Genomic DNA, 26018 nt, shown 5'->3' on the forward strand with positions numbered 1-26018 from the left:
CCTATGGAAATCCCATGGATTGTTATGTGTTGGGTAGAAAGCTGTGTGTACTGTTCTGCAAAAAGGCAATATGTTTGATCAGTTACGCACGTATTTCTTCATATGTTGTAACCTCTATCCCTCTTTTATGTGTGCTGCGCTTTCTCCAGCTCCTCAATTTGAAACCAATGGTTTAGAACGTGTGAACATTCCACACACGTAACCATGTCAAACACTTGACTGGTGTCCGTTATTAGCAACACTTTAATCTAGCAAACTGTATATGGTGCTCGCTTATTAAAAACTTTAATCCTAAAGCATTTATGGGTTGTATTGCTGCTTACCTCCTTCTCCAAAGGGGGGTTCAGTGGTTTGGTAGGGCGGAGGTCCCCCTGAGGCTGAATCTGTGCATATTTAGGGCACCCCATTAGTTATGAAACTGGTTATTAGCACTAGTTATTAGCACCAGCATAACGTAATATTTCATCTTGTTTATCACACAAGTCAGTTCAGTTATTAAAATGGAAAAAATGTCACTGTACAAACTGTAAAAGTGTTCTCTTGATAGGCTAATCCAACCACATTCATACTGTTCATTTGCCATTCGCTAATATTTTGAACACACGTGAGCGATAGCTACCTTTCTTTGGGAAAAACTGAGTGACCAGTTGCCTGCCTCTCCGGTCCCTCTCAGCTTTCAGCTGCCTTTCTTTACGTTTTTGACAGCCACTCTTCATATTTAGCGATCATAGACTGTACGCACTCCACTGCTGGCTGGCTGGCTGCTGCACCGCGACACAGCAGCAAGTAGCGTTGCACTGATCAGCACACAGATTTAACGCATCGCGCTTCTACCAGAACTGGACCGTACCATTTCGCAAAAGGGGGAGGGTTAAATGACAATATGTTGAAGAACTCAAGAAACAGACAACCTTGTTCAATTAGCTCATTTTACCAGATGGAATATTGCATTGTTGTTATTTCAAAAGTCTTATTAAAATCATTAAAAGCATATTATCAGCCCCTTAAAGGACCCCATGGCAGTGCTGGGCCCCTAGAATTGTTCTAACCTTTCCCCCCCGGCGGCGCCCATGATTGTACATACAGGACACTTTTTCGATAGAATAAGAACATGTATTCTGTTCCCTTCTAGCGGGTTTCATTCATTTGGTCTGATAGCATGCTATATTGTTAGCATATCAGTTATCCTACGTGTATTACGTCACTCTACCCAGTGGAGAATAAGCGTTGAATATGGTTTACGATATTGCATGGTTGTCAAGATAACATGACGTCACACATCGGAGACATAAAACTTCCGTGCTAGCGAGCGACTGTGACCATTTGTAGACAAGCATGGCCGCCAGGTTTGCTTCATTAAATACAGAAAATTTTGAGAAAGATGTGCTGAACACCCGAAAGGAATGTGTATGTATAATAATAATAATAATAATAATAAGGGCGGCACGGTGGTGTAGTGGTTAGTGCTGCCGCCTCACAGCAAGAAGGTCTGGGTTCGAGCCTCGTGGCCGGCGAGGGCCTTTCTGTGCGGAGTTTGCATGTTCTCCCCGTGTCCGCGTGGGTTTCCTCCGGGTGCTCTGGTTTCCCCCACAGTCCAAAGACATGCAGGTTAGGTTAACTGGTGACTCTAAATTGACCGTAGGTGTGAATGTGAGTGTGAATGGTTGTCTGTGTCTATGTGTCAGCCCTGTGATGACCTGGCGACTTGTCCAGGGTGTACCCCGCCTTTCGCCCGTAGTCAGCTGGGATAGGCTCCAGCTTGCCTGCGACCCTGTAGAACAGGATAAAGCGGCTACAGATAATGAGATGAGAATGAGATGAGATGAGATAATAATATTGGCTGGCCTTTTTTCGTGGTATATCAGACATATTCCATTCAGCTAGCATAATATTGAATGAGTCGACTCGTTCAGTATCATGCTAGCTGAATGGAATATATCTGCTTTCCCACTCAACACCAGCCAATGTTATTTAAATAGCCCATGATTTCTGTTTTATCACTTTGAGCTAACGGGACTATCAGAATGACCTCCACTGTTTGAATACATTTCCTTTGAAAAGGAAAAAAATCAGATCCAGTGTTTAACTTAAATCCATTGAAGGATGTGTTTAATAAATCCTTCAGCTAAATGACCCTTGTTTGTTGTGGAGGGAAAAGGCCCCAAATAAATCTGTCATTTAAGATGTACTTTTTTTGGCACTACTTATCATAATTAAAATGATGCCTAAATTTTCTGGTTAAAAAAAAAAAAAAGTGTATCCTACATGTAAGTATTTATCATAGTCATGCTTTTTTGTGGATGAATTTCATTACGTTACATTACATTGATGGCATTTAGCAGACGCTCTCTTATCCAGAGTGATGTACTACATACCCGGAGCAGTTGGGGGTTAGGTGCCTTGCTCAAGGGCACTTCAGCCATTCGTGATGGGCCAGGGAATTGAACTGGTGACCTTTTGGTCCCAAAGATGCCTCTCTAACTATTAGACCATGGCTTCCCCATTTCAATTTCAAGTGCTGGTCTGTTGCGCATGTAGTATACCAAATATATTATCAATCATATTTTGCTCTACTTTTTGTGGTGTGCATATACAGTGTAGTTACTAAAATCCATTTGTGATTGGCTTCGTGGTAATGTGATTCTAAATCTCAAAGACAAAGGTGCGCAATGAAGACTGGCTTAGATTGTGGAGTAATGGGAATTGGTAGAGAAGAGGGGTGGGGCATGCTGCTGGTGTAGTTGAAGTAGTGTGTAGTGGTGTGTTACCTTGACTCTTAAATCATTGCCTGTAGGGATGAAAGTTTGACCTGTGTCTGCATTGTGCAGTAAATCAGCTGTCCTTTGTTCTCTCCCTCTCTTTAGGGTCAGAGACCAGCTGACTGATGTGGTGAAGGCTGCAGCCAAGTGAGTAACAGAGGCTAATGCTGTCATTCCCCCTTTTCTCTCTCTCTCTGATCCTCATTAGTGGCCTGCATCTGGGTACCAAGGTACCGTGGGCATAAATGAAACCAACTTTTAGCCTCAGCAAGGATTTTAATAGTGAATTCCCTTTAACCTGTCAGAGGCATCAAAATAAAATAAAAAAAATGCATTCTGTATAAGTAGCGAACACATTCTGGCTTTAAAAGATTAATTACATGAAGGACTCAGTAGCAGAACAAAGGCAAATGGATATATCCATACTGATTATCTACGAGATCATAGTTTGTCTGACTGGGAGTCAGGGACAGTTAACCAAACGGTGTGTGTGTGTTTCAGGGACAGTCCAGTAGTCCAGGGAAACTGCATCCTTGCTCTAAGTGGTCTTGCCGTTGCCCTGAGCCGCCATGAGAGCAGCCTTCCTGCCCAGAGCAATGGAGAAGTCGAGGTAAGGAAGCTGTTCTCTGTGCACGCTGCCTCTCCATTCATTCATTCATTCATTCATTCATTCATCTTCAGTAAGCACTTTATGCTGCTGCTTGTGGTTGTGATGGATCCAGAGCCTGTTCCAGGAAAACTTGGCAAGAGGTGGGAATAAACCCTGTATGGTTTATTCCATCCAGGACACAAATTTCATTCCAACCTCATTCTATGTACTCTCTTCCAATTTAGCTGTAAGCAAGAATTATTTTTAAATGATCAGTTAGATCAGGGGTCATCAAACTACGGCCCACGGGCCGACTCCGGCCCGCCACCCCCCTTTGACCAGCCCCCCAGCCCCTCTGCCCCCCACCATTTGAACTGGCCCTATGAGGCAATCCCCAAAAGTGGTCATGGCCTATTTTTTTAAATTACTTTTTTAAATAACACGTCTTGTATTTTGTTGATTTTATCAATTAAAATTGATATTTAGTTATAAAATGAACTATTCATATTTTCCGAATTTTTGTCATATGCTCGCGCTCAAGCAGTGACAGGCAGCGCATGCGCAGAGAACTGTCAGTGTTCAGGACAGCAAAATGGCTAGCGGTCAGCAAAAAGCTGACAGAGTGCAGAGTTTTTAAAGAACAGTGGACCACCGATTATTTTTTGGTTCAGTGTAAGGACCGTGCAGTTTATCTTGTATGTAAAGAAAGCGTGTCGGTTTTCAAAGAATATAATCTGCGTCGTCACTACGAAACCCACCACAAAGAGTATGCTAGTTTGCGAGGGCAAACAAGAGAAGACAGGATTCGGAGGATGAAATGCGGACTGGCTGCACAACAGAATGTATTCCTTCACCAAACCCAGATCAACCAGGCTGCTGTCCGAGCTCGCTATAAGGTAGCTCACCTACTAGCTACCCATGGAAAGCCGTTTACTGATGGGGACTTTGTTAAAGTATGCATGCTTGCTGTGGCCGAGGAGGCGTGTCCCAACAAGAAGGATGCGCTCAACGCGGTGAGTCTGTCCGCACCTACTATGACCAGGCGAACCGAAGATTTGGGGGACAACGTGTATGACCAGCTGAATGAGAAAGCGTCAGAATTCGAGTTTTTTGCTTTGGCCATGGATGAGAGCAATGACGTGCAGGACACAGCACAACTGCTGTGATCTATTGCTCATATTATTATAATTTCACTGTTTTTTTAAAATGTATTTATTTTATAGGCCTATTTATTTTACCTTTATTAAGTGCTGCACACAATTATTAATAATATCAACAGGCCTACCTACAATTTATAATTTTCCACTCACCTTTGCCAGTGTCAATCACCTCAACTAGGCAGATGTTTCTTACCTTGACAGCTTTGATGTTATTTTTATTAGAAAATAAATAAATGGAATCTCTGTGGTATTTCATATTAAAACAAAGTGTGAAGACTCGATTACTACTTTTGCAAACCACTAGTAAAGATAAACAAATGTGTGGCAGGAATCAAGTGTGGATATAGTAGTGGGGATATAGTAGTGGGGATGGCTGTGCCAGGCTAGTAATCTCTACTACACAATGAGGCCTGCTGGTGGTCATATTTGTTTGGGTCATACAATTCTATGTTATATAGCTGACCCGACCCCGGCCCCCCATCACAGTCAGGAACGACAATGTGGCCCCCAGAGAAAAAAGTTTGGTGACCCCTGAGTTAGATTATAAGGCTGTAAGCAGTGTTGTAGTCGAGTCACTAAACCTCGAGTCCGAGTCCAGTCTCGAGTTCCCAGGGTTCAAGTCTGAGTCAAGTCCAAGTCATTAAAAATAATTTCAAGTCGAATCCACTATTAATCCGAGTCAAGTCCAAGAACAAGACTCCAGCCACACCATGTGACGGTGGCTGTTTTAGCACCATTAACATTAGTTTGTTCCTGAACATGACGTATGAACAGGTGAATGTGATTCTCTTTATCGGGGAGTGCGAAGTGTTCTGCTAGAGATGGTTGGGAGACGGCTGTAAGTGCAGAAGGTGCGTTTATTAATACAAGTGAAGACGGTAAACAATCCAGAACGGCAGGCAAAATCATTAAACAGTGAAACAGGCAATAGGTCGAGCGAGGCACAAACAGGCTATCATAGACTCGGCAGAATCAAAGACGAGAAACAGGAAATCAGGAAACCAAACAAGGAAATAAGGCTCAGTAATGTGTCAGCAGCGCAACTCAATACTTCGCAAAGTAAGTGCGTTTTCACAGTTTTTAATATAGGCGCGCTGATTACGCCTTAATCCTGTGCGGGTCGTTTACGGCACACACACGAGAATCCGCTTGGCGTGTGCGCTGTCCGAAGCATGCCTGAGAGTCTGTCTGATGCACACACCAAAGCGCAGTACAAAAATTAATGTAGATATAAATATCTTATGCCAAATTATTATGCCGTGTTACAAAAAATAAAGAAAAAACTCGAGTCCTCATCTCCAGTTTACGAGTCCTAATGCAGTTAATGCACGAGTCCAAGTCATCAGTGCTCAAGTCCAAGTCGAGTCATGAATTCTTAAAATTAGGGCACGAGTTGGACTCGAGTCAGAGTCCTGGACTTGAGTACTACAAGCCTGGCTGTAAGTTAACCAATAAAGAGAGTACATTTGGTATAACCTAGTGATACGAGTGTGTTTTGTGCCTGAAGGTTGGCCCAGAGATCCTACCCACTGCCCACTGGCTGTCTATGGTGATTGATACTCTTCTTAGCATCGTGAGCAGCATCAGACGCCACAAAGGACAAGTTTTCCCCTGGTTTGTTCATGTAAGTACTGCACCAGGTCTCCATATACCATACATTCATCATTTACAGTAGTTGAGCCATGCTTCAAAGTAGGGATGTTAACCGATGACCGTTTGACCGGTGGTTGACCGAATCAACGTCAACCGGTTAATTTTTTTTGGTTGTCGGTGAAAAAAAAAAATCAATCGTTTTGAAGCTGCCGATTTTGGAGCGGAGAACCTGGAATTCTGTTGTAAACGCTTGGGGCATGCCATGCGGTGTCAGGACGACAGCTGACAAATCAGAAACACCCATTCAGTCATGTCCCGCCCTCCCGCCCCAGTTAAAGACAGCTGACAAATCAGAAACACCCATTCAGTCATGTCCCGCCCCAGTTGAACACAGCTGACAAATCAGAAACACCCATTCAGTCATGTCCCGCCCCAGTTGAACACAGCTGCCACTTGGCGAAAGAAAAGTGTAGACACAGGCTTTTTAGCTTACAAATCACTATTCTGTTTTTTTTTTTTAATTATTATTAGAAGGCACATCAAGTTTAGTCCTGCCTTGGCCAGTGCTTATGTAGCACATAAGCACGGCATTTGCTTATGTAGTAATTTTAATACAGAATTTACTCTGATGAAATTATTCAGACACTCCAACGCCCCCCCCAAAAAAATCGGATCTGCACGAGCCGTGAAAAAGGCACGCCGTTTGCATCCCTGTTTAAACTCATAGATTAACCGACTTTAACCGGCTAATGAGGCTCTGTGGTCGGTCAAGATTTTTTTTTAGTTTTCGCCATCCCTACTTCAAAGCCAGTCTTCACACTAGTTGGCTGTACATGGGTTTGGAATCATGATCATTGTGTAGGTGTTATTCTCTCCCACCTCCTGGTCAAATTCACAAGAATCATTATGATGTAATGCACCGAATTCTGTTCAGATAAGGTTGACTGTAGTGCTGGTCAGTCTGAAAGTGCTTTTTAAGATCTGTATACAGTTCAAGATGACATTTGCAGTAACAAACAATGTGCATCGTTCGTTCGTCTTCAGCTAAGAGCTTTATCCAGGTCAGGGCCTCCGAGTCCATCTTGGGAAAACTGGCATGATGTGGAAATGCACCCCAGATGAAATTACACCCTGTGTCCGAAATCAGTATATAGTGGGGACACCATTTTGTAGTGCTGTCCGAAACGATAGTGAGGATTATTACACCCTATATAGCGCACTCAAAGTATCCCACAGTGCATCACGAAAAGTAATGTACAACCGATGGTCACTAACCAAGCAATATTTCCCATCATGCATTGCTGTTGTGCTGAAAGGAATCAAATTAAAAGTCTCAAATTTGATTTAATAAAAGGCAGCAGCAAAGAAGAAAGTATTCAGCCTTGATTTAAAAAAACTGAAAGATTCAGGTACTTTGTATTGATTAATGTGGTAAATACACTTTTGGATTTATCACAGAAATACATGCATGTATTTATTATTTTGAAAACCCACCAGCCGACTGATCTGGCACGTTTTAATTGTGCGACAGTAATGATGTAAACACCAGCGCAATGGACTAATGTCTGAAAGCGTTTTTTTTTTTTCTTCTTCATTTTACCAGTGAGCTCAGTGTATAGTACAACCCCGATTCCAAAAAAGTTGGGACAAAGTACAAATTGTAAATAAAAACAGAATGCAATGATGTGGAAGTTTCAAAATTCCATATTTTATTCAGAATAGAACACAGATGACATATCAAATGTTTAAACTGAGAAAATGTATCATTTAAAGGGAAAAATTAGGTGATTTTAAATTTCATGACAACAACACATCTCAAAAAAGTTGGGACAAGGCCATGTTTACCACTGTGAGACATCCCCTTTTCTCTTTACAACAGTCTGTAAACGTCTGGGGACTGAGGAGACAAGTTGCTCAAGTTTAGGGATAGGAATGTTAACCCATTCTTGTCTAATGTAGGATTCTAGTTGCTCAACTGTCTTAGGTCTTTTTTGTCGTATCTTCCATTTTATGATGCGCCAAATGTTTTCTATGGGTGAAAGCTCTGGACTGCAGGCTGGCCAGTTCAGTACCCGGACCCTTCTTCTACGCAGCCATGATGTTGTAATTGATGCAGTATGTGGTTTGGCATTGTCATGTTGGAAAATGCAAGGTCTTCCCTGAAAGAGACGTCGTCTGGATGGGAGCATATGTTGCTCTAGAACCTGGATATACCTTTCAGCATTGATGGGGTCTTTCCAGATGTGTAAGCTGCCCATGCCACACGCACTAATGCAACCCCATACCATCAGAGATGCAGGCTTCTGAACTGAGCGCTGATAACAACTTGGGTCGTCCTTCTCCTCTTTAGTCTGAATGACACGGCGTCCCTGATTTCCATAAAGAACTTCAAATTTTGATTCGTCTGACCACAGAACAGTTTTCCACTTTGCCACAGTCCATTTTAAATGAGCCTTGGCCCAGAGAAGACGTCTGCGCTTCTGGATCATGTTTAGATACGGCTTCTTCTTTGAACTATAGAGTTTTAGCTGGCAACGGCGGATGGCACGGTGAATTGCGTTCACAGATAATGTTCTCGGGAAATATTCCTGAGCCCATTTTGTGATTTCCAATACAGAAGCATGCCTGTATGTGATGCAGTGCCATCTAAGGGCCCGAAGATCACGGGCACCCAGTATGGTTTTCCGGCCTTGACCCTTACGCACAGAGATTCTTCCAGATTCTCTGAATCTTTTGATTATATTATGCACTGTAGATGATGATATGTTCAAACTCTTTGCAATTTTACACTGTCGAACTCCTTTCTGATATTGCTCCACTATTTGTCGGCGCAGAATTAGGGGGATTGGTGATCCTCTTCCCATCTTTACTTCTGAGAGCCGCTGCCACTCCAAGATGCTCTTTTTATACCCAGTCATGTTAATGACCTATTGCCAGTTGACCTAATGAGTTGCAATTTGGTCCTCCAGCTGTTCCTTTTTTGTACCTTTAACTTTTCCAGCCTCTTATTGCCCCTGTCCCAACTTTTTTGAGATGTGTTGCTGTCATGAAATTTCAAATGAGCCAATATTTGGCATGAAATTTCAAAATGTCTCACTTTCAACATTTGATATGTTGTCTATGTTCTATTGTGAATACAATATCAGTTTTTGAGATTTGTAAATTATTGCATTCCGTTTTTATTTACAATTTGTACTTTGTCCCAACTTTTTTGGAATCGGGGTTGTAATTCCCTATATAGTGAGTAGGGAGTAGTGAATAAGTGAGCGATTTCGGACACAGGGACAGTCTACTGCAGTGCAGTGTATGAATATATTCACACCTAGTAACAGTTAATCGTAGTGAATCCACCTATCAGCATATTTCTGGGAGGTGGGAGAAACAGACGAACCCAGAGGATGAAACCCATATGGACATGGGGAGAACGTGTGGACATCTAATGGTTAGAAAAGCAACTTTGGGACCAAAAAGTTGCTGGTTCAATTCCCCGGACCAGCAGAAATAGCTGAAGTGCCCTTGAGCAAGGCACCTAACCCCCATCTGCTCCCCAGGCTGCTTTGGGTATGTTGTTTGTCGCTCTAGATAAGAGCGTTTGCTAAATGCCTGTAATGTAACGTGAAAGTCTACATAGACAGGCTCGAATCAGGGACCCTGGAGCTGGCAACACAATTCACAAGGTGTATCTATAGGGAAAATCCTATGAATGATATAGAAAAGCAGGACGGTCATTAAAAAAGAATAGCATTAAAGAGAATTTTCAAAATCCAAGTCGAGTAAATAACAGCAAAAAGAAAACTCCTCTGATACACAGTGACAATTTACACTCCAAACACAGCAAAGTGTAATGTCAGTTTAGTTTGTTCCCTCTTATTGCTGTGTTGGACAGTATAGAAGAAGAAGAAACCTTTATTTGTCACATGCACACTTCAAGCACAGTGAGATTCATCCTCTGCATTTAACCCACCTGAAGCAGTGAACACACGCGCGCGCACACACCCAGAGCAGTGGGCAGCCACACTACAGCGCCCGGGGAGCAGTCAGGGGTTCGGTACCTTGCTCAAGGGCACTTCAGGCCTTGATCAGTATCAGTAACACTGCGTCTTTTTCTCCCTCTGAAGCGTTCGTATTCGGGAGAGAACACAGCCAGTGCCATTGCTCGCTCCTGTGCTGCACTGGGCCTGGCGATGCTTGTTCCTGTCCTGGTCACCTCACACAGGGATGCAGTGTGCGCGATACGGGACACTTTACAAGCAGGCCTGCCTGATGTGCCCACTGCAGACGACTCTCAAGCAGTGCAGTTCCACAGCGGCTTGGCGTTGGGTATGCTGCTGGCCTGGCTCAATGAGGAGAAAGTCAGGTAGGTGGCACATCAACAACAGATTAATCTCATGCTCATGGGTTACAGAGTCTCTGATGCGCTATATGGCCAGAAGTATGTGGACACCTGACCATCCTCACAAAGTTGGAAGTGAACAGTTGTGTATAATAACACGTTGATTAACGTCTTTGTGTGTTGAAGTAACAAGATTTCTGATTTAAAGGGGAACTGAAGTCATTTTTAAACTTGCTTTATTTCTTAAAGGTCCCATGGCATGAAATTTTCACTTTCTGAGGTTTTTTAACGTTAAAATGAGTTCCTCTGACCTTCTTAAGTCACCCCAGTGGCTAGAAATTTCATAATGTGTAAACCAAACTATGCCCAACATTTGAGAATGGCGCGTCAAAACGGCGCGTTGATAAACTCTTCCCTTTACTACGTCAGCAAGGGAGATGATCCCCATGCCCCCCCTCTGGATTCCCACCCACTGTATGGATTGCCCACCCAGTTGTAGTGAGGAGACCATAGAGGACACAACAACATGGCACCACCTAAGCGAGCGAAACATGGAAGTTGCGCTGTACATGGATGTGACAACACAGAAAAGAGTCTGTTTTTACTGCCGACGGGAGAGCCCCTGAAGACGCAGTGGCTTAATTTTATTTACTCCAATAATACGCCGTCGAGTCTACCTAAGACGGTGTATGTTTGTCGGAAGCATTTTCCTGATGAATGTTTCCACAACTTGGGACAGTACAGGGCAGGTTTTGCACATCAACTGTCACTGAAGCCTGGGTCCGTACTAAGCGTCCCTGCCGCATCAGCCACAAACAGCGAACAAGTAAGTGTATAACTGTTAAGTCGTTTTGCCGTGTTTTAAAATCGGTGCCATGTTAGCCTTGCAATGGCTACATTAGCTGTGCAGCTAACCGCTTCCTGCAGTTAGCCAGGTACTCTGCGCTACAAAACCAAAAAGCATGCAGCATGCTCTGTTATAATAGCCAATCAAAACAGTTTTTACAAATACACCCACATTCTATTTTTTAAGTCACTCGTTCATTTTATTTGTTTGTTTGTTCAGTAAAAACCCAAACATTTGTTGAATTTATTTTATTTCCTCGCGTCGCACCTTAATGACGTCAGCGCGCGGTATTTTTCCCTTCGCGGTTTGTTCCTTCTCTCTCGCCATAGTAAGACACCCACATCCGCTTGTTCTGACCCACTGGAGGTAGCGTCACAGTGCTGTTAGCCAATCAGAGGTAACACGCTTACATGTCATGAATATTAATGATAAGACCCACCCCCACCCTCTACCCTTCCCCGCCTCCTGCTTCTCATTAGCAAAACGACGCACTGGGAAAAGCGCTGAAATGGGGCTTTCTCCCAGGAGGCTATATCTACGTGCCGAGGGTTCATTTCGAGAAAGGCTGCGGATATAACATCCGGAAACCTCCACGAGCCCGTTTAAAGCATCAACAAACCACCATGCCATGGGACCTTTAATTAACGTGTTATTCAATTACGTTTTCGGTTTTATTAACCTTACATCGTGACTCGTTATGGCATATTATATTACACTTATTGGCCTTTTCGGTTTTTAGCCATGCTGAATGTAGTTCGTTTGGTCCACGGCAGGCGTCGCTTATCCGCGCGATCTTCACGAGACTTGTGCGAGACTTCAAACATGAAGTGTCAGCGCCGCCATTTTGAAAACTGTTTACACAGCGGCCAGATCGCCACATCATTCCAATTTAGATTAATTTCGAGATTTGCCAGCTTCATCAGTGATGGAGATTATTCCATACGACTTCGAACCATTAGTTAAATGAAAAAAACACTTTCAGACACTAGTCCATCGCACTGGTATTTATGTCATTACTGTCGCACAGTTATAACGTGCCAGATCAGTCGGCTGGTGGGTTTTCAAAATAATAAACACATGCGTGTATTTTTGTGATAAATCCATATTATACTGAGCGCATTTCCTAAATTAATCAATACAAAGTTCCTGCATCTTTCAGTTTTTTTTTTATTATCAAGGCTGAATACTTTCTTCTTTGCCGCCGCCCTTTATTAAATCAAATTTAAGACTTTTAATTTGATTTCTTTCAGTGTGACCACAATGCATGATGGGACGGATATACCGTATTGCTTTGGTTAGTGACCATCAGTTGTACACTACTTTTCGTGGTGCATTGGTGGATACTTTGAGTGCACTATATAGGGTGTAAATAATCCTCACTAAGGTTTCGGACAGCACTACAAAATGGCGTCCTCACTACATAGTGCCCTAAATAGTGAGTAGGGAGCGATTTCGGACACAGAGAAAACTTCCGGCTTGATTATGTCAGCATTCGAAAGATGGTGCGCACGTCTTTTGACGACGTTGGCAGATGTTGGTCACTTTGATTTCTGCTGTACGTTTTACTTCAGTCTTACAAAGTCTCGCACAGGTCTCGGCAAATCTCGTTTACGGCCGTTGCTTTGACATATGGACTGATATATACAGAGCATATTTCAAACACTCAGAACTTGCTATAGCAGTGACAGAATAGCTGTCAGAAATGCATTCCTACATTTAATAAAATGAGAAAAATAGAATTTTGCTGATAAAAAAAATTTGCCTTCAGTTCCTCTTTAATGTAACTAAGGGGCAGTACATGTTTCTGTTCATAGCCATCAGTGGCACATTCCTGTTTATTTGCTCTTCAGTACACCAGTTTTGAGGAGTGGAAAAACTTTTGAACGCTGCAACACAATTAGTGTTTCAAAGCAAGATATAGTCACTCGACTGAAAAACATTCATGGAAGGAGGCCTGTAAATGTTTAGTCTTGTGCGTTTACTGACGACTGTGAGAAAAGGTCTGTGGTTGGGCATCTGCCACGGAAGTCAGTTTGCCTCTTTGGGTGTGCAGTATGCAAGTACACAGTTATTGATGAAATGTAACAGACGCTTGAACAAATGCATGCTTTAAACCTGGCTTGCAAGGCTAGTTCTAGTCATCACACTTTTTTTTTTTTTTGAGTACAACCTAAAAAAAAAACCCCACATTCTCCTCCTCGCAGTTACTGTATGTTAAGTGACTAGTTGTGCCTTTTGACATTTTGGGATTGCTGTGATCCAGCCCCCCTGTATTTCCATGGCAACCAATTCAAGTTAGGAAAATTTGGAGTGGGGTTTCATGTGGGGGCCGGGGGGATATGTGATCTCCTGATGATTCTTGTATATTATGGTGCGTGTGTGTGTGTTGTTCACAGTGATATTGGTGAGCAGACCATGTGGGAACTGCTGCTGAGCTCTTTGAAGCGTCTGGAATCCTGCTGCTTCAACACCCAGCTGGAATATAAGTATGTCCAAATGCTTTTCTTGCTTTGTATTACGTTTTCTATTGTTTAGTTTTAGAACACAACTCTAAAACGAACACTTCAGCTTGAAGATGCGCATGTTTGGTTTCTGAAGGTTATTTCTTTAGTTTTACAAGTAAGGGCGTGTGTAGCCTTTCAGGTGTTCAGCGCATTTTCAGTTTCAGTTTTCAGTTTATCTATTTAGGGCTTAAACCGAGCACTGGATTAGCCTCGTCTTCTCTTTCTCCCGGCCGACAAAGAAATGATTCTGCGCATGCGCAGCAGAAAAGTTTTAGCCTGGCTAACGCGACTTCAAAGCTCTGCGAGCATTTGGTCTGGCCAAGCTATTAAGCCAAACCGTTTCCCAGAGCCCGTGCTTGACCCGCCTCCCTGAAATGCCTCAGTTTGCTACTGGTCGAAGCCAGAAAAGGCTGTGACGAAGCTTAACCCAATCACATCACTCTTTCCTCTGACGTATGCGACGCGACGGGGCTAACTGGTAGATTAAACTCTTACCGAAGCCGGTCGGGAGCAAGGCGAAAACGTCCTTCCTTTCAATAAATACCTCCAGGGCTGCTCTTTGCTCCGTTTTCAATGAGAACTTCCCGTTGAATGTTTTCAATACAGCATCTATGCGTAATAGATGCGGAGGCGTGAATGAAGCGCTTCCGGCATAGATTCTGTAAACGATCTATGGCTTCCGGTCGCAGTTCTACTACGTCAGTGCCTTGAACACGCCTCTACCCAGGGCCGTTGGAGATGCTCAAAGTTGATTGGTTCCCGATTTTTCGGGAGCTTGGAAATGCTGTAGATAGCCTGCCTGGCCAGACTAAGCTCGCAACAGGCCCTCGTGTTGCGTCACGCTTAGGATGGGCAGGCCCAGGCTAGAAAAGTTTTGTCATTGGATCTTCGCATGAGCTCTGACATGTGACGTTGTGTTGTCTTGACAGCGTGCAATATTATAACAATATTGTGCACACATTCTCCATTGGGGAGACTGGCGTAATACATGGGGAGGATAAGCGATATGATAACAATCTTGCATGCTGTCAGTAAACCCGCTAGAAGGGAATAGAATACATGTTTTTATTCCGTGGAAAAAGTAGCCCGTATGTATAATAATGTGCGTTATTGCACCCTTTGCTGTCTAAGCAACACTGAGAACAGCCTGGAAAAGCTAACAGATTCTGCAGCCTGATGATAATCATGATTCATTTTTTATTTATTTCATTGATTCCAATCATCATAAATTTGTATCACTTATCATCATCACACAGGCGGCACGGTGGTGTAGTGGTTAGCGCTGTCGCCTCACAGCAAGAAGGTCCTGGGTTCGAGCCCCGGGGCTGGCGAGGGCCTTTCTGTGTGGAGTTTGCATGTTCTCCCCGTGTCTGCGTGGGTTTCCTCCGGGTGCTCCGGTTTCCCCCACAGTCCAAAGACATGCAGGTTAGGTTAACTGGTGACTCTAAATTGACCGTAGGTGTGAATGTGAGTGTGAATGGTTGTCTGTGTCTATGTGTCAGCCCTGTGATGACCTGGCGACTTGTCCAGGGTGTACCCCACCTTTCGCCCGTAGTCAGCTGGGATAGGCTCCAGCTTGCCTGCGACCCTGTAGAAGGATAAAGCGGCTAGAGATAATGAGATGAGATCATCATCACACAATATATTGTTACATGCATTACCCTTGCATGTACAATTCCATATTCAAACTTTGGGCCACACTTCCTGCCTGAGCTTCATGCATGCACTGAGTGATTCCCATTGTCCTGATGAAGAAAGTGATCCCAACTTCAAGATGGCTAATTGTAGTTATATAACAATTGGCTACGCTTCTTAGTTTTGTCCACTTTTTTCTAGCAGTGTCAGTAACCACCTATGAAAACGTGTTTGATTTTTGACGTTCTGTGATGATTTGCTCTTGCAGTTTACACACCACTAAATTAGAGGCTATAAACAACTTCTTTTAATTTGTAACTTTATTCTTTCAGCTCCAGTGTAAAACTAAGGGAACTTGTAATTATAAAAAGAACACTAATACAAATTTTTCAGCTTGCTTTCCGTTGTATCCCCCAGTACGAAGATCGACGAAGTATAATTCTCTATTCTCTTTCTCCCTCACTTCCTCATCACCACTATCCCCTTTCTGACATTTCTCTCTCTCTCAGTTCTGGGTGTGTTCTCGGTGTTGGACTGCTACTCAGCTCTCTCTGTGGCAGCAGTGATGTTGAGCAGCGCTTGTGTGTGTCTGTCTCGCTGGATAAACTTCTTCAGAGCTTACTGGACAGCACGGGCATGGGACGCATGCAGCAGGAGGTCCTACTCACCACTCTAACACTAAAAAAGTGTGCTAATGCAGGACACAGCTGTCCGTGTGTAGTTCAGACTTTTAGAAATAAGTTTTGTTTTGTTTTAATTTAAATATGCTCACAGGTTCTGGCATACTCCGTGGCGTGTGCTGGAGTGTCAGCGTTCAGTTGCGGCATTATTGATGCCAGTAAAGCTGAGGAAGCGATGAACACCCTGCGATCCATGACTGAGGAGAGCCAGCAGGTGAGGACAGACAGGCCCTATCTCAATATCGCAATCAAGCTCATTCATCAACTTTATTTGACATTCATGTGTTTATGATGTTAATGATGATGCTCATTTGTGTGTTTGTTGTGTGCAGACTCCTGGCTTGGCCCTGGCTCTGGGCCTCATTGTGCACGGGCTCTCATCCTGTGGCCATGGTAAAGCTGAGGACCTCCACCCTCGCCTGCTGTCTGCGTGGTCCAAGATCCTGCTGGCAGAGGTGTTGTTCATGACACGCACACGGTTCATACTAAAAAAAATACGTAATGAATAATGATAAAAGGTTAAAAAAAAATTAAGACATCACTACTAAATTGCATTTGGCGTACAGAGTTGTTAGGTTTCATTTTCTTGAACGTGAAGACGCCTTCACAGTTACCTGAGTAAGCTAACCAGGTAACTGTGATGAGTGTTGTATATTTACCTCCTTCCTTACTGGTGACATGATCTTAGGCAAATACTTGTATATGTATACAACATAACTTATTTAAAGATAAGAAGTTTATTGTTGATGCTGTGAGCAGCCATGTTGATTTGACGTCAGTTGCTAAACTCAGGATTGAGGAGAAGCTCCTGAATTTACAAGTAAGAATTCCGAGTTCAGAGAGTATTTTTTTGTGGGGTTTCTTTCCCCCTATAGTCCACCCTCTCAGAGATGGTACTGATTTTTCAGTGAACAAAACAGAATCGTGACGTATAGTAAACTTTCATGTTTGTCTTGTCCTAAAGCCGTAGATATCCTAAGAATCTTATTAATTATTCTATCCACATTCACTGGATATGAGCAATCACGTGCTCTGATTGGCTACTCTCCTACTAGGATATCAGCTCATATACCGTGAGTAGAGAAAAACAAAATGGCGGCACGTGTTGCTGAACCAACCGAGGACGAAATAAAAACTACTCGGAAACAAAACCCCAAAAAATATCATCAAGTGTTTAAAGGTCCCATGGCATGAAATTTTCACTTTCTGAGTTTTTTTTAAGGTTAAAATGAGTTCCTCTGACCTTCTTAAGTCACCCCAGTGGCTAGAAATTTCATAATGTGTAAACCAAACTATGCCCAACATTTGAGAATGGCGCGTCAAAATGGCGCGTTGATAAGCTCTTCCCTTTACTACGTCAGCAAGGGAGATGATCCCCACGCCCCCCCTCTGGATTCCCACCCACTGTATGGATTGCCCGCCCAGTTGTAGTGAGGAGACCATAGAGGACACAACAACATGGCATCACCTAAGCAAGCGAAACATGGAAATTGCGCTGTACATGGATGTGACAACACAGAAAGGAGTCTGTTTTTACTGCCGACGGGAGAGCCCCTGAAGACACAGTGGCTTAATTTTATTTACTCCAATAATACGCCGTCGAGTCTACCTAAGACGGTGTATGTTTGTCGGAAGCATTTTCCTGAGGAATGTTTCCACAACTTGGGACAGTACAGGGCAGGTTTTGCACATCAACTGTCACTGAAGCCTGGGTCCGTACCAAGCATCCCTGCCGCATCAGCAACAAACACAGAACAAGTAAGTGTATAACTGGTCGTTTTGCCGGGTTTTAAAATCGGTGCGTTAGCCTAGCAATGGCTACATTAGCTGTGCAGCTAACCGCTTCCTGCAGTTAGCCAGGTAATCTGCGCTACAAAACTAAAGAGCATGCAGCATGCTCTGTTAAACTGAGTTTAGTCTGGAAATTGACTGTAACTTATGAGCTTATGTTTGACTATTGCTCCGCAATGCATGTCTTCTGTTGGATAAGCGATATGTTGCTGTAGTTGCTGCTTCTATCCTCTTTGGTTATGGAGTGCGTGTTCAAGCCTAGGGTATTATACGTTCGTAAACTACCACTCCAAACACTCTCACTCTCTGTTCTCTGTGTCACGTTGAGTTTACGAAAGGAGTCCGAGGGAGAACGGGGTTTTGTCTTAGCAGCGTGGCTACAGGCGCTGATAGCACAGAGTATGTGTGCGCGCAGCTTGGTCAAGCCCCTCCCCCTCCCCCCATGGCCCGCCCCCTCCCTCTACCCTTCCCCACCTCCTGCTTCTCATTAGCAAAACGACGCACTGGGAAAAGCGCTGAAATGGGGCTTTCTCCCAGGAGGCTATATTTACGTGCCAAGGGTTCATTTCGAGAAAGGCTGCAGATATAACATCCGGAAGCCTCCACGAGCCCGTTTAAAGCATCAACAAACCACCATGCCATGGGACCTTTAAAAGAAACAGAAATAGCTAAAAGAATATAGTCCCACACCACCCCCCAACGTCTCCTGTTCCACACTCCAGCCCAGTCGGTGGCAGTAATGCACCTTTAAGTTGGTTTGCCAACCGCTAAAAAGCCCTAAAGAAGAAGAAACCCCCAGAAAATACAAAAAAAGAAAAAGCAGCAAAATATGGAATAAAAGTATTTGACTGTAAGAATGTATCTCTTTTTTATTTTTCAAGAATTATTATTATTATTACAGCATTTTACACAAATTGCTCCAGTCATTTCGCCGGTTTGTTCACATCTAAGCGGAAATGATTTTGTCGGACGTTTTGTATGAAGTTTTTATTAATCGAATTTGCAAAAAATAAAAATGCTCTGTTTCTCAAAATCCAGTGAATGTGGATAGAATAAAACGGCTATTCTACTCAATTTCATCGTACATGGCTTGTAGCCACCTCGGTGCTACGTGCCTCGTCGGCTGTCAGCGCATATACGACTCGATTTCATGCAATAACTGTTAAATATTTGCATATCTGAGTGTTTATTGAAGAAGTGCAAAATTCTCTGTTCCTGTAGTGTTCCTTCAGCACTACAGTATTCCTTTAATCCTGAACAGCTCAACAGATTGCTTTGGTTAAATTCTGATTCATTTGTATGGCACTACATGGGTATGGATAAAAGCATCTGCCAAATGATTAAATGTAAAAGCAAATAGCTTTAATGTTTTACTCAGATGATTTTCAGACAGGCATAAGGTATTCCGCTTGGGGAAACTTTAAGACGCTTTATTTTAATCTCACGATGAGTCAAAACTTTTACAAAGTCTTAGATCGTGACTTTTCCTTATTTCCATCTATCAGGGCTGTCCAACTATGCAGAGACTGGCAGCTCTGAATGGAGTGATCGCATTGGTGGGATCTGAGACCGCTTTCCTTCAGGTAGGTCTCCTCAGAACGCCTCCTGTCTGTCGAAACCCATCGTATTATTCTGACTGCGGCTGAGCTCAGGTGTTGCCAAGATCAACCATGGCTCACGGTTAACAGTTTAATAAAGCCCGATTCAGCTGTAGGCTGCCGTTTTGTGTTGTATGTACAAGCAGGAAATCACTTGCAAACCATTCAGGCTGCTCTCTGTGTAGCCTTGAAGCATTCTGCTAGTCTTCGATTTCTTTTATTGATCATCCTAAAGCATTGGTTACAAATGAGTGGCTTTTAAAGGCGATAAATGTGGCACTGAAGAGCACTTTTCTACCTGCTCATTTGTTCTTTCAACCCCAGGTCCATTATCATCAGCTTAGGTGGTTCCAGTCTGAAATGCCAGTCTCATACGACTGCTGCCCTTTTTAAAACGCACACCTGTGCCAGCTTAGTCTTTGTGTGGCAAATTACACTCCTCAGTGCCCACCCACTTTATACACACACACACACAGAGCTGTCTCGCCATTTAAATGCAAATGCCACCATACTTGGATGGCAGCCAGGAGGTGTCTCCATAGTAACAACAGAACTTGACAACGGGAGCGAGGGAAGGATTTTTCTCCCAGTGCGAATGAAATCCTTGTGGATGTCTCTGATTACACAGCCCTCCCAAATGATCAAAAGATGCACTTACATGAGGCCCTGAATGACTTCAGGTGCAAGTGTCTCTTCCAAATACGTTTCCAAAATACATCTCGGTGCATTCAAAGTCTAACACCAGTGCTTATTATTTGGGGTGACATTTGTAAATGACTGATTTATTTTTTTAGGCGAAATTGTAATTTTGGGGGGAGCTGTGTGCGTGCGGGTATTTATGCTTTGGCACAGCCTTATGGAATCCCACTGCCAGTTGAGTTGGGGCTTTTTTAAATCCTGCCTTTATGAACTGTAAGCCAGTCAGACTGAAATTTTCAGAAACCAAGCAGCATATTCTGCTGTCCCAAACCAGCATGCCATAATAAAAAGAAATGACAATGGAGGAACATCAGACACTTCTGGGAGATTGTTCTACTTTAATATCAGTCTTATGCTAGTAATATGTTTGCTATAGAGCAAAATAAAAATCTTGACCACTCGGTAGTGGGATGTTAAGTAAAGAGAAATGGCTGTATATTAGTTTAAGTGATGGTCGAGTAGACTGTGTGACCTTGGGAGCTGTTGCATAAGAATTTTTTTTTCCCTCTGTCTCTCACAGCTCACAAGTGAATCAGAGCTGTCCCCACAGCAGCAAAACCGACTAAATGAGGTCATAAGATCTATTACACAGGTGAGGTCCTTTGCTGTTCTTGCATTCTGTCTTGTAATTTATTTCCATCCCTAATACACAAAACATGAATGATTTCTGTTGTAAATAATTTGTCCTGACTGTTTTCTTGCCGTCTTACTCACTCTTGTTCCCCAGATCATCTCTTTCTCAGGAGCAATCGGTCTGCAGTCTAATGGAGCTTGTCTGGTGGCTCACTTGCATTTGGCTCACATGTCCAGCAGCCACAGCAGAACTGCAGGTAAGAGCACTCAAAGTCAGGGGTTCTCAAAATTTTTGCAGCCACGCAACCAGTAAAATTAATTCAATGGACTCATTGAGCACAGATTAAATTTGTTATGCAAGCACGATCCAGCTATTGAGATCCATCCATCCATTTTCTGTACCACTCTGTACCATTGTGGGTTGCGAGTGAACTAGATCCAATCCCAGCTGGCATTGGGCGGGACACAACCTGATCAGGTCGCTAATCTATCAGGGGCTCGTACAAAAAGACAGACAGACATTCAGTCTCACATTCACACCTGTGGGCAATTTAGAATAGCCAGTTAACTTAATCCACATGTCTTTGGATTGTGGGAGGAAACCAGAGCACCCAGAGGAACACAGGCATGAGGAGAACATGCAAACTCCACATAGAAAGGCCCCGGTCAACTGGCAGGTCCAAACCTGGAACCTGCTTACTGTGAGGCAACAGTGCTAACCCAACTATCCAGATATTAGACTCATTATTTAAATATCAAATCAAAGTCCTTCCCACGCCATGTGGCGTTGATCTTCGTTTCCATAGCCCTCGGCCTCTCGCCTATTACATAGCTAGGGTTACAGTGGGGGGCTGGTCCTCTGGCAACCGCAAGAGTTTGACTCCCCACTCACATCTGTATTGCAGCATGCCTTGCCAGACAGCAGTAGGTACCATTTTTATGATGGTCTTTGGTATGACCCGACCGTGAGTAGAACTCGCGATTTCCCAATTGAGAGGCGGACACGCTAACCACTAGGCCAACTCATGGTCATTATTTAAATAGGTACACTAATATATTGCCTGTTTTTAGAGTGATCGAGCTTTCTATTCCTGATCTTTCGACCAAAGAACACATTAGTTCTAGGCTACTTGTTTATTTGAACTCTTTCGCCTTTTTATTCAAGTGACCAGTTAAATAGGCTAATGACTGCACAAGCTCTGAAGTAAATATAATAATGGTGGGTTACGATTTAAAAAAATTATAAAAATATAATCCATGGCTGGACATTAAGACAGCAAGAAGCCCTTTCTCTGAGTGGGAGGGAAAGTAAACTAGCATACTCTCCCCTGTCAGGCATGATGGCATGAGCCAATCATGGCCATCTCTGAGCTCATGTACGTGGAAGGGGGTAGATAGCGCTTTCTTCCATCTGCGCTCACTGGCGGTGAATATTCCAAGACCAAATTGGGGAGATTCCTAGGGTTCCCCGAGTCCTACTTTGAGAATATCGCAATATCTGCATACATACAGTACATAAAATGCTCAGTATAACAACACAGGATGGGCAAACCGACCTACAAGAAACATGCCATGATACTTGATACAAAAATTGATTTTTCTTGCTCTGTGTCTTACTCAGTACCTCAGGATTTCAGCTATCTCCCAGAAAAGAGTGTCCTCAGAGCATCAGTCTTCTACATTACTGAAGCTGGAAGGAAAGGTACTCAACTGGGCTTTATCATTAATATGAATTTTTTAAAAATAATTATAAACATAGACATTTCTTAAGTTCGACTCTGTGTCTGTTGTAGGCGCACCTGTTTAACACATTCTTACGTTTTCTTTGGTTGCAGGACCTGAAGCCATTTCTCCTGATCTGGTGAAAGTACTACTGGCTCCACTGGCCACAGTAGGCACTAGCTTCCAGTATCCACCTCTTAACTGGAGCGCCATCCTCTCGCCTCTGATGAGACTCAACTTTGGTAAACGTTCCCGTTTCTTGCACTGGCCTTTTGAACCCCGAGTGTAGGAATGATTTTTGTTTATTTGTTCCATGCTGTTTTATCATTTGAAATGACGAGGAATGAATGTAATGGGTATAATAGTGATATAACAGTGAGTTGAGGAAAAAAAGACAGTCAGTTTGGAACATTAACAATTAACATACGTTTGAGAATGCAAATTTGTTTACCCTGCATATTTCACTATGACTATTAATAAATCAACAACTACTACTACTAATATACAGGGTGTTTCAAAAAATTTGATATCGTTTCACAATCGAATAACTTTGCCGATTCTCGTTCAAGTGACCTCAAAATTTAACAGCATGTGTGGAAACAGGTCAAAATTTTATGTTTAATGTTTTTTGTTTTTATCTTTTTAGGTATAGAAATGCCATTGACTGGAAAAGAAAAGGCATTTTGTGTGTTAGAGTATGCTCGAACACAGTCGAACAAGTCGAAAATTTATGAAATCGTTCATGGAATCCACGTACCTTTTTGAATTTCTCATTCAGATTTTGAGGAATAAATCTTATATTGCTCAACATTAAGCCTGTTCAGTTTCATTTGCCTCGACTATGTAGTGTCTGGGATATTTACATCTCAAATAATATCAATTTTTTTTTAAACACCCTGTATTTTCCTAAGTGGAATAAATGCCATATAGTAATCTCAGAGGCCGAGTTGGCCAGATGACCGAGTGTGTGCTTGCTCTCTTGTGCCCTCTGTAGGTGAAGAAGTGCAGCATCACTGCTTAGAGCTGGCTGCCAGTCAGGCACAGACTTCCTCCAGTGCCTCACTGTTCCTGGGTGTGTGGCTCGCACCTCCTCTGGTCCACAGCCTCAGTGTGAGTGGTCACTAGCACAGATATATATATTAGTGCTGTCAAGCGATTAAAATATTTAATCGCGATTAATGTCGTGACAGTCATAGTTAACTCGCGATTAATCGCAATTTAATCGCACATTTTTGTCACATAAAAAACCATTGTAATTCTCTTATCAGCATAAAAAAGTGAATGGGCTTGCTTTGTACCAATGTTTTTTTTTTTTTATTGTAAAGCATAACACGTCTTCACACAGCCACTGCAAAGTGAAACCTAAGCTGAGCACCGGCGCGGGGCTAGCAAGAGAACCATGAGTGAAATGATCTACTGTTGAATTATCCATCTTTTTTTTTTTTAATCTCCGTTGTTCGTTGATAAATATTGCATTGAATCTGATCTTTACTGTTTCAGCTCACTTAACACATTTTGTACTTTTACACTTTCTGCCTGTTGATGCGTCGCGCTGTCCAATCAGAAGCGGCCAAATTTGCATATTACAGGAAGGATTTCTGGGATAGCATTGAGTTTACAGTTCAGAGGGATCTGGCTTCTTTAGACACTGTCTTCTTAAAACTGAATAAATATTTAAAAAGAGCCAAATTAGCCAGTCTTTTGAACGGCTCTTTTCAAAGAACGGATCACAAAGATGCGGATCCCATCAAAGAGCCATAAATCCCATCTCTACTAGCGTGCCCTCCCCGCGCTGGTTCTTTGGGGGGGGAGGGCAGAGGACTCTGTCTGTGCGGGGCATTACAGTCTAGCTGCTATCGGTTTTCTAAGCAAAGTCGCTGTTCCAAGTTCCTGGCAGTTTCAAAAGCTTATGAAAAACCTACATCATGTCACAGAGCGTTAATCTCGCGATAAAAAAATTATCGCCGTTAAAATTGAGTCAAGTTAACGCGTTAATAACGCGACATTTTTGACAGCACTGATATATATATACGCTTTTGTGAGCATTATCAGTTTTTTCTGAATATAAGCAGCGTTTCTTTAAAAATATGTGCAACTCATATGCACAAGCAGTAATGGTTTAGGAATACTGTTATGAATGTTTTTAATCAGGTGCAGTAACTCACACATTTATATTCTGTGCTCAGCAACGCACCAGAGCTCTCCTCTATGAATGCCTGTGTTTCTGGATGAAGCACGTTGCGGACGATAAGCTGCAGGTGTATGTGGAGAGTTTGGCCGTACAGCAGTTTAATCCAGCCCACCGAGCTCAGCGTCTCTCTCTTTGCCTCTCCATCCTGCATGGCCTTGCTAAGGCTATGGCTCTGCCCAACCCTGCCCAGAACTGCTGGACTATCCTGTGTTCCACCACTGAGAAGATTTTTCACCTTTTACCTAATCGCATGCAGGTACGACCACACAGTCACTAGCTGGAGGCAGTTGTTGTGAAAGTGATGGCTTAGATGTAAAGAATGTAAATAAGTATTTTGTCATGATTTTGATGGCGGTTTGTTGTTTGCCTTTCTATAGGCACATGAGGTGAATCTCTATGAAGGGATCTGTTCCTGTTTGTCAGAAATGAGCGACACAGAGATAGAGAGGATTGTTACAGTCACTGAGGTACAGCTTAAACTACATGATGTGTGAATCCATTTTCAACAAGCGCAAATGGAAATCTGGAAAATGAGTAGTAACTCTTGTATCGATTGAAAGCATTCATTCATTAATTCCACCCTTAAACTTCTACTCTTGTACACACTGGCATTTTCCCTGCTTTAGTCCATTTGATTTTACTCCTTCACTATTACCAAGTATCAAGAACCACCATCATGCCATTTTCTGTAGGATATCTCTGACAAGCATACTTTACTTTGTTGTCCTGGTCTAAACGGCACAAGGGAACAATTTTATTCTCAAAGTACTTTATGATGTTTTTAACAAAGTGCCACCACAAAATGTTTTTTAGAATTTTTATCACGTTTATCAGAAGCATCTCATTTACTAACCCCATTTCCAGAAAAGTTGGGATATTTTCCAAAATACAATAAAAATAACAATGTCATTTTGTTAATTCACGCAAACATTTATTTCACTGACAAACGTACGAAGAAAAGATTTGCAATGGTTTTACTGACCAACTTAATTGTATTTTGTAAATATAAATGAAGTTAGAATTTGATGCCTGCAACACACTAAAAATAAATTAGGATAGAGGCCTTATTACTATTGTATTACATCACCTTTCCTTTTAATAACACTTTTTAATCGTATGGGATCTGGGGATACTAATTGTTGCAGTTTTGCAATTGGAATTTTTGTCCATTCTTGCTTGATACAAGACTAAAGCTGCTCAACAGTCCGTGGTCACCGTTGTCTGATTCTCCTCTTCATGATGCGCCATACATTCTCAATAGGAGACAGATCTGGACTGGCAGCAGGCCAGTTAAGCACACGCACTCTGTGTCTATGAAGCCACACTGTTGTAGCCCGTGCAGAA

At 42.7% G+C, this 26018-nt stretch overlaps 1 protein-coding gene across 3 annotated transcripts in view; it reads left to right on the forward strand.

The window, feature by feature from the left end:
- The window catches only part of focad (focadhesin), a 195467-nt gene that overhangs the window by 137746 nt on the left and 31703 nt on the right, over positions 1 to 26018 (forward strand). For all 3 annotated transcript variants that reach the window (XR_009655645.1, XM_060934188.1, XM_060934197.1), the window contains exons 24-39: positions 2865 to 2906; positions 3261 to 3369; positions 6016 to 6132; positions 10220 to 10458; positions 13678 to 13767; positions 15930 to 16077; positions 16195 to 16314; positions 16433 to 16555; positions 19397 to 19474; positions 20709 to 20780; positions 20916 to 21018; positions 22383 to 22463; positions 22597 to 22725; positions 23478 to 23593; positions 24670 to 24930; positions 25052 to 25141. Coding sequence is in view for 2 of the 3 variants with exons in the window: in XM_060934188.1 (XP_060790171.1) it covers positions 2865 to 2906; positions 3261 to 3369; positions 6016 to 6132; positions 10220 to 10458; positions 13678 to 13767; positions 15930 to 16077; positions 16195 to 16314; positions 16433 to 16555; positions 19397 to 19474; positions 20709 to 20780; positions 20916 to 21018; positions 22383 to 22463; positions 22597 to 22725; positions 23478 to 23593; positions 24670 to 24930; positions 25052 to 25141 (1918 nt within the window). In the remaining variant the exon portion in view is untranslated. The remainder of the gene's footprint in view (positions 1 to 2864; positions 2907 to 3260; positions 3370 to 6015; positions 6133 to 10219; positions 10459 to 13677; positions 13768 to 15929; positions 16078 to 16194; positions 16315 to 16432; positions 16556 to 19396; positions 19475 to 20708; positions 20781 to 20915; positions 21019 to 22382; positions 22464 to 22596; positions 22726 to 23477; positions 23594 to 24669; positions 24931 to 25051; positions 25142 to 26018) is intronic.

The sequence above is a fragment of the Neoarius graeffei genome, chromosome 1 (assembly GCF_027579695.1).
Source record: "Neoarius graeffei isolate fNeoGra1 chromosome 1, fNeoGra1.pri, whole genome shotgun sequence".
NCBI classification, from domain to species: Eukaryota; Metazoa; Chordata; class Actinopteri; order Siluriformes; family Ariidae; genus Neoarius; species Neoarius graeffei.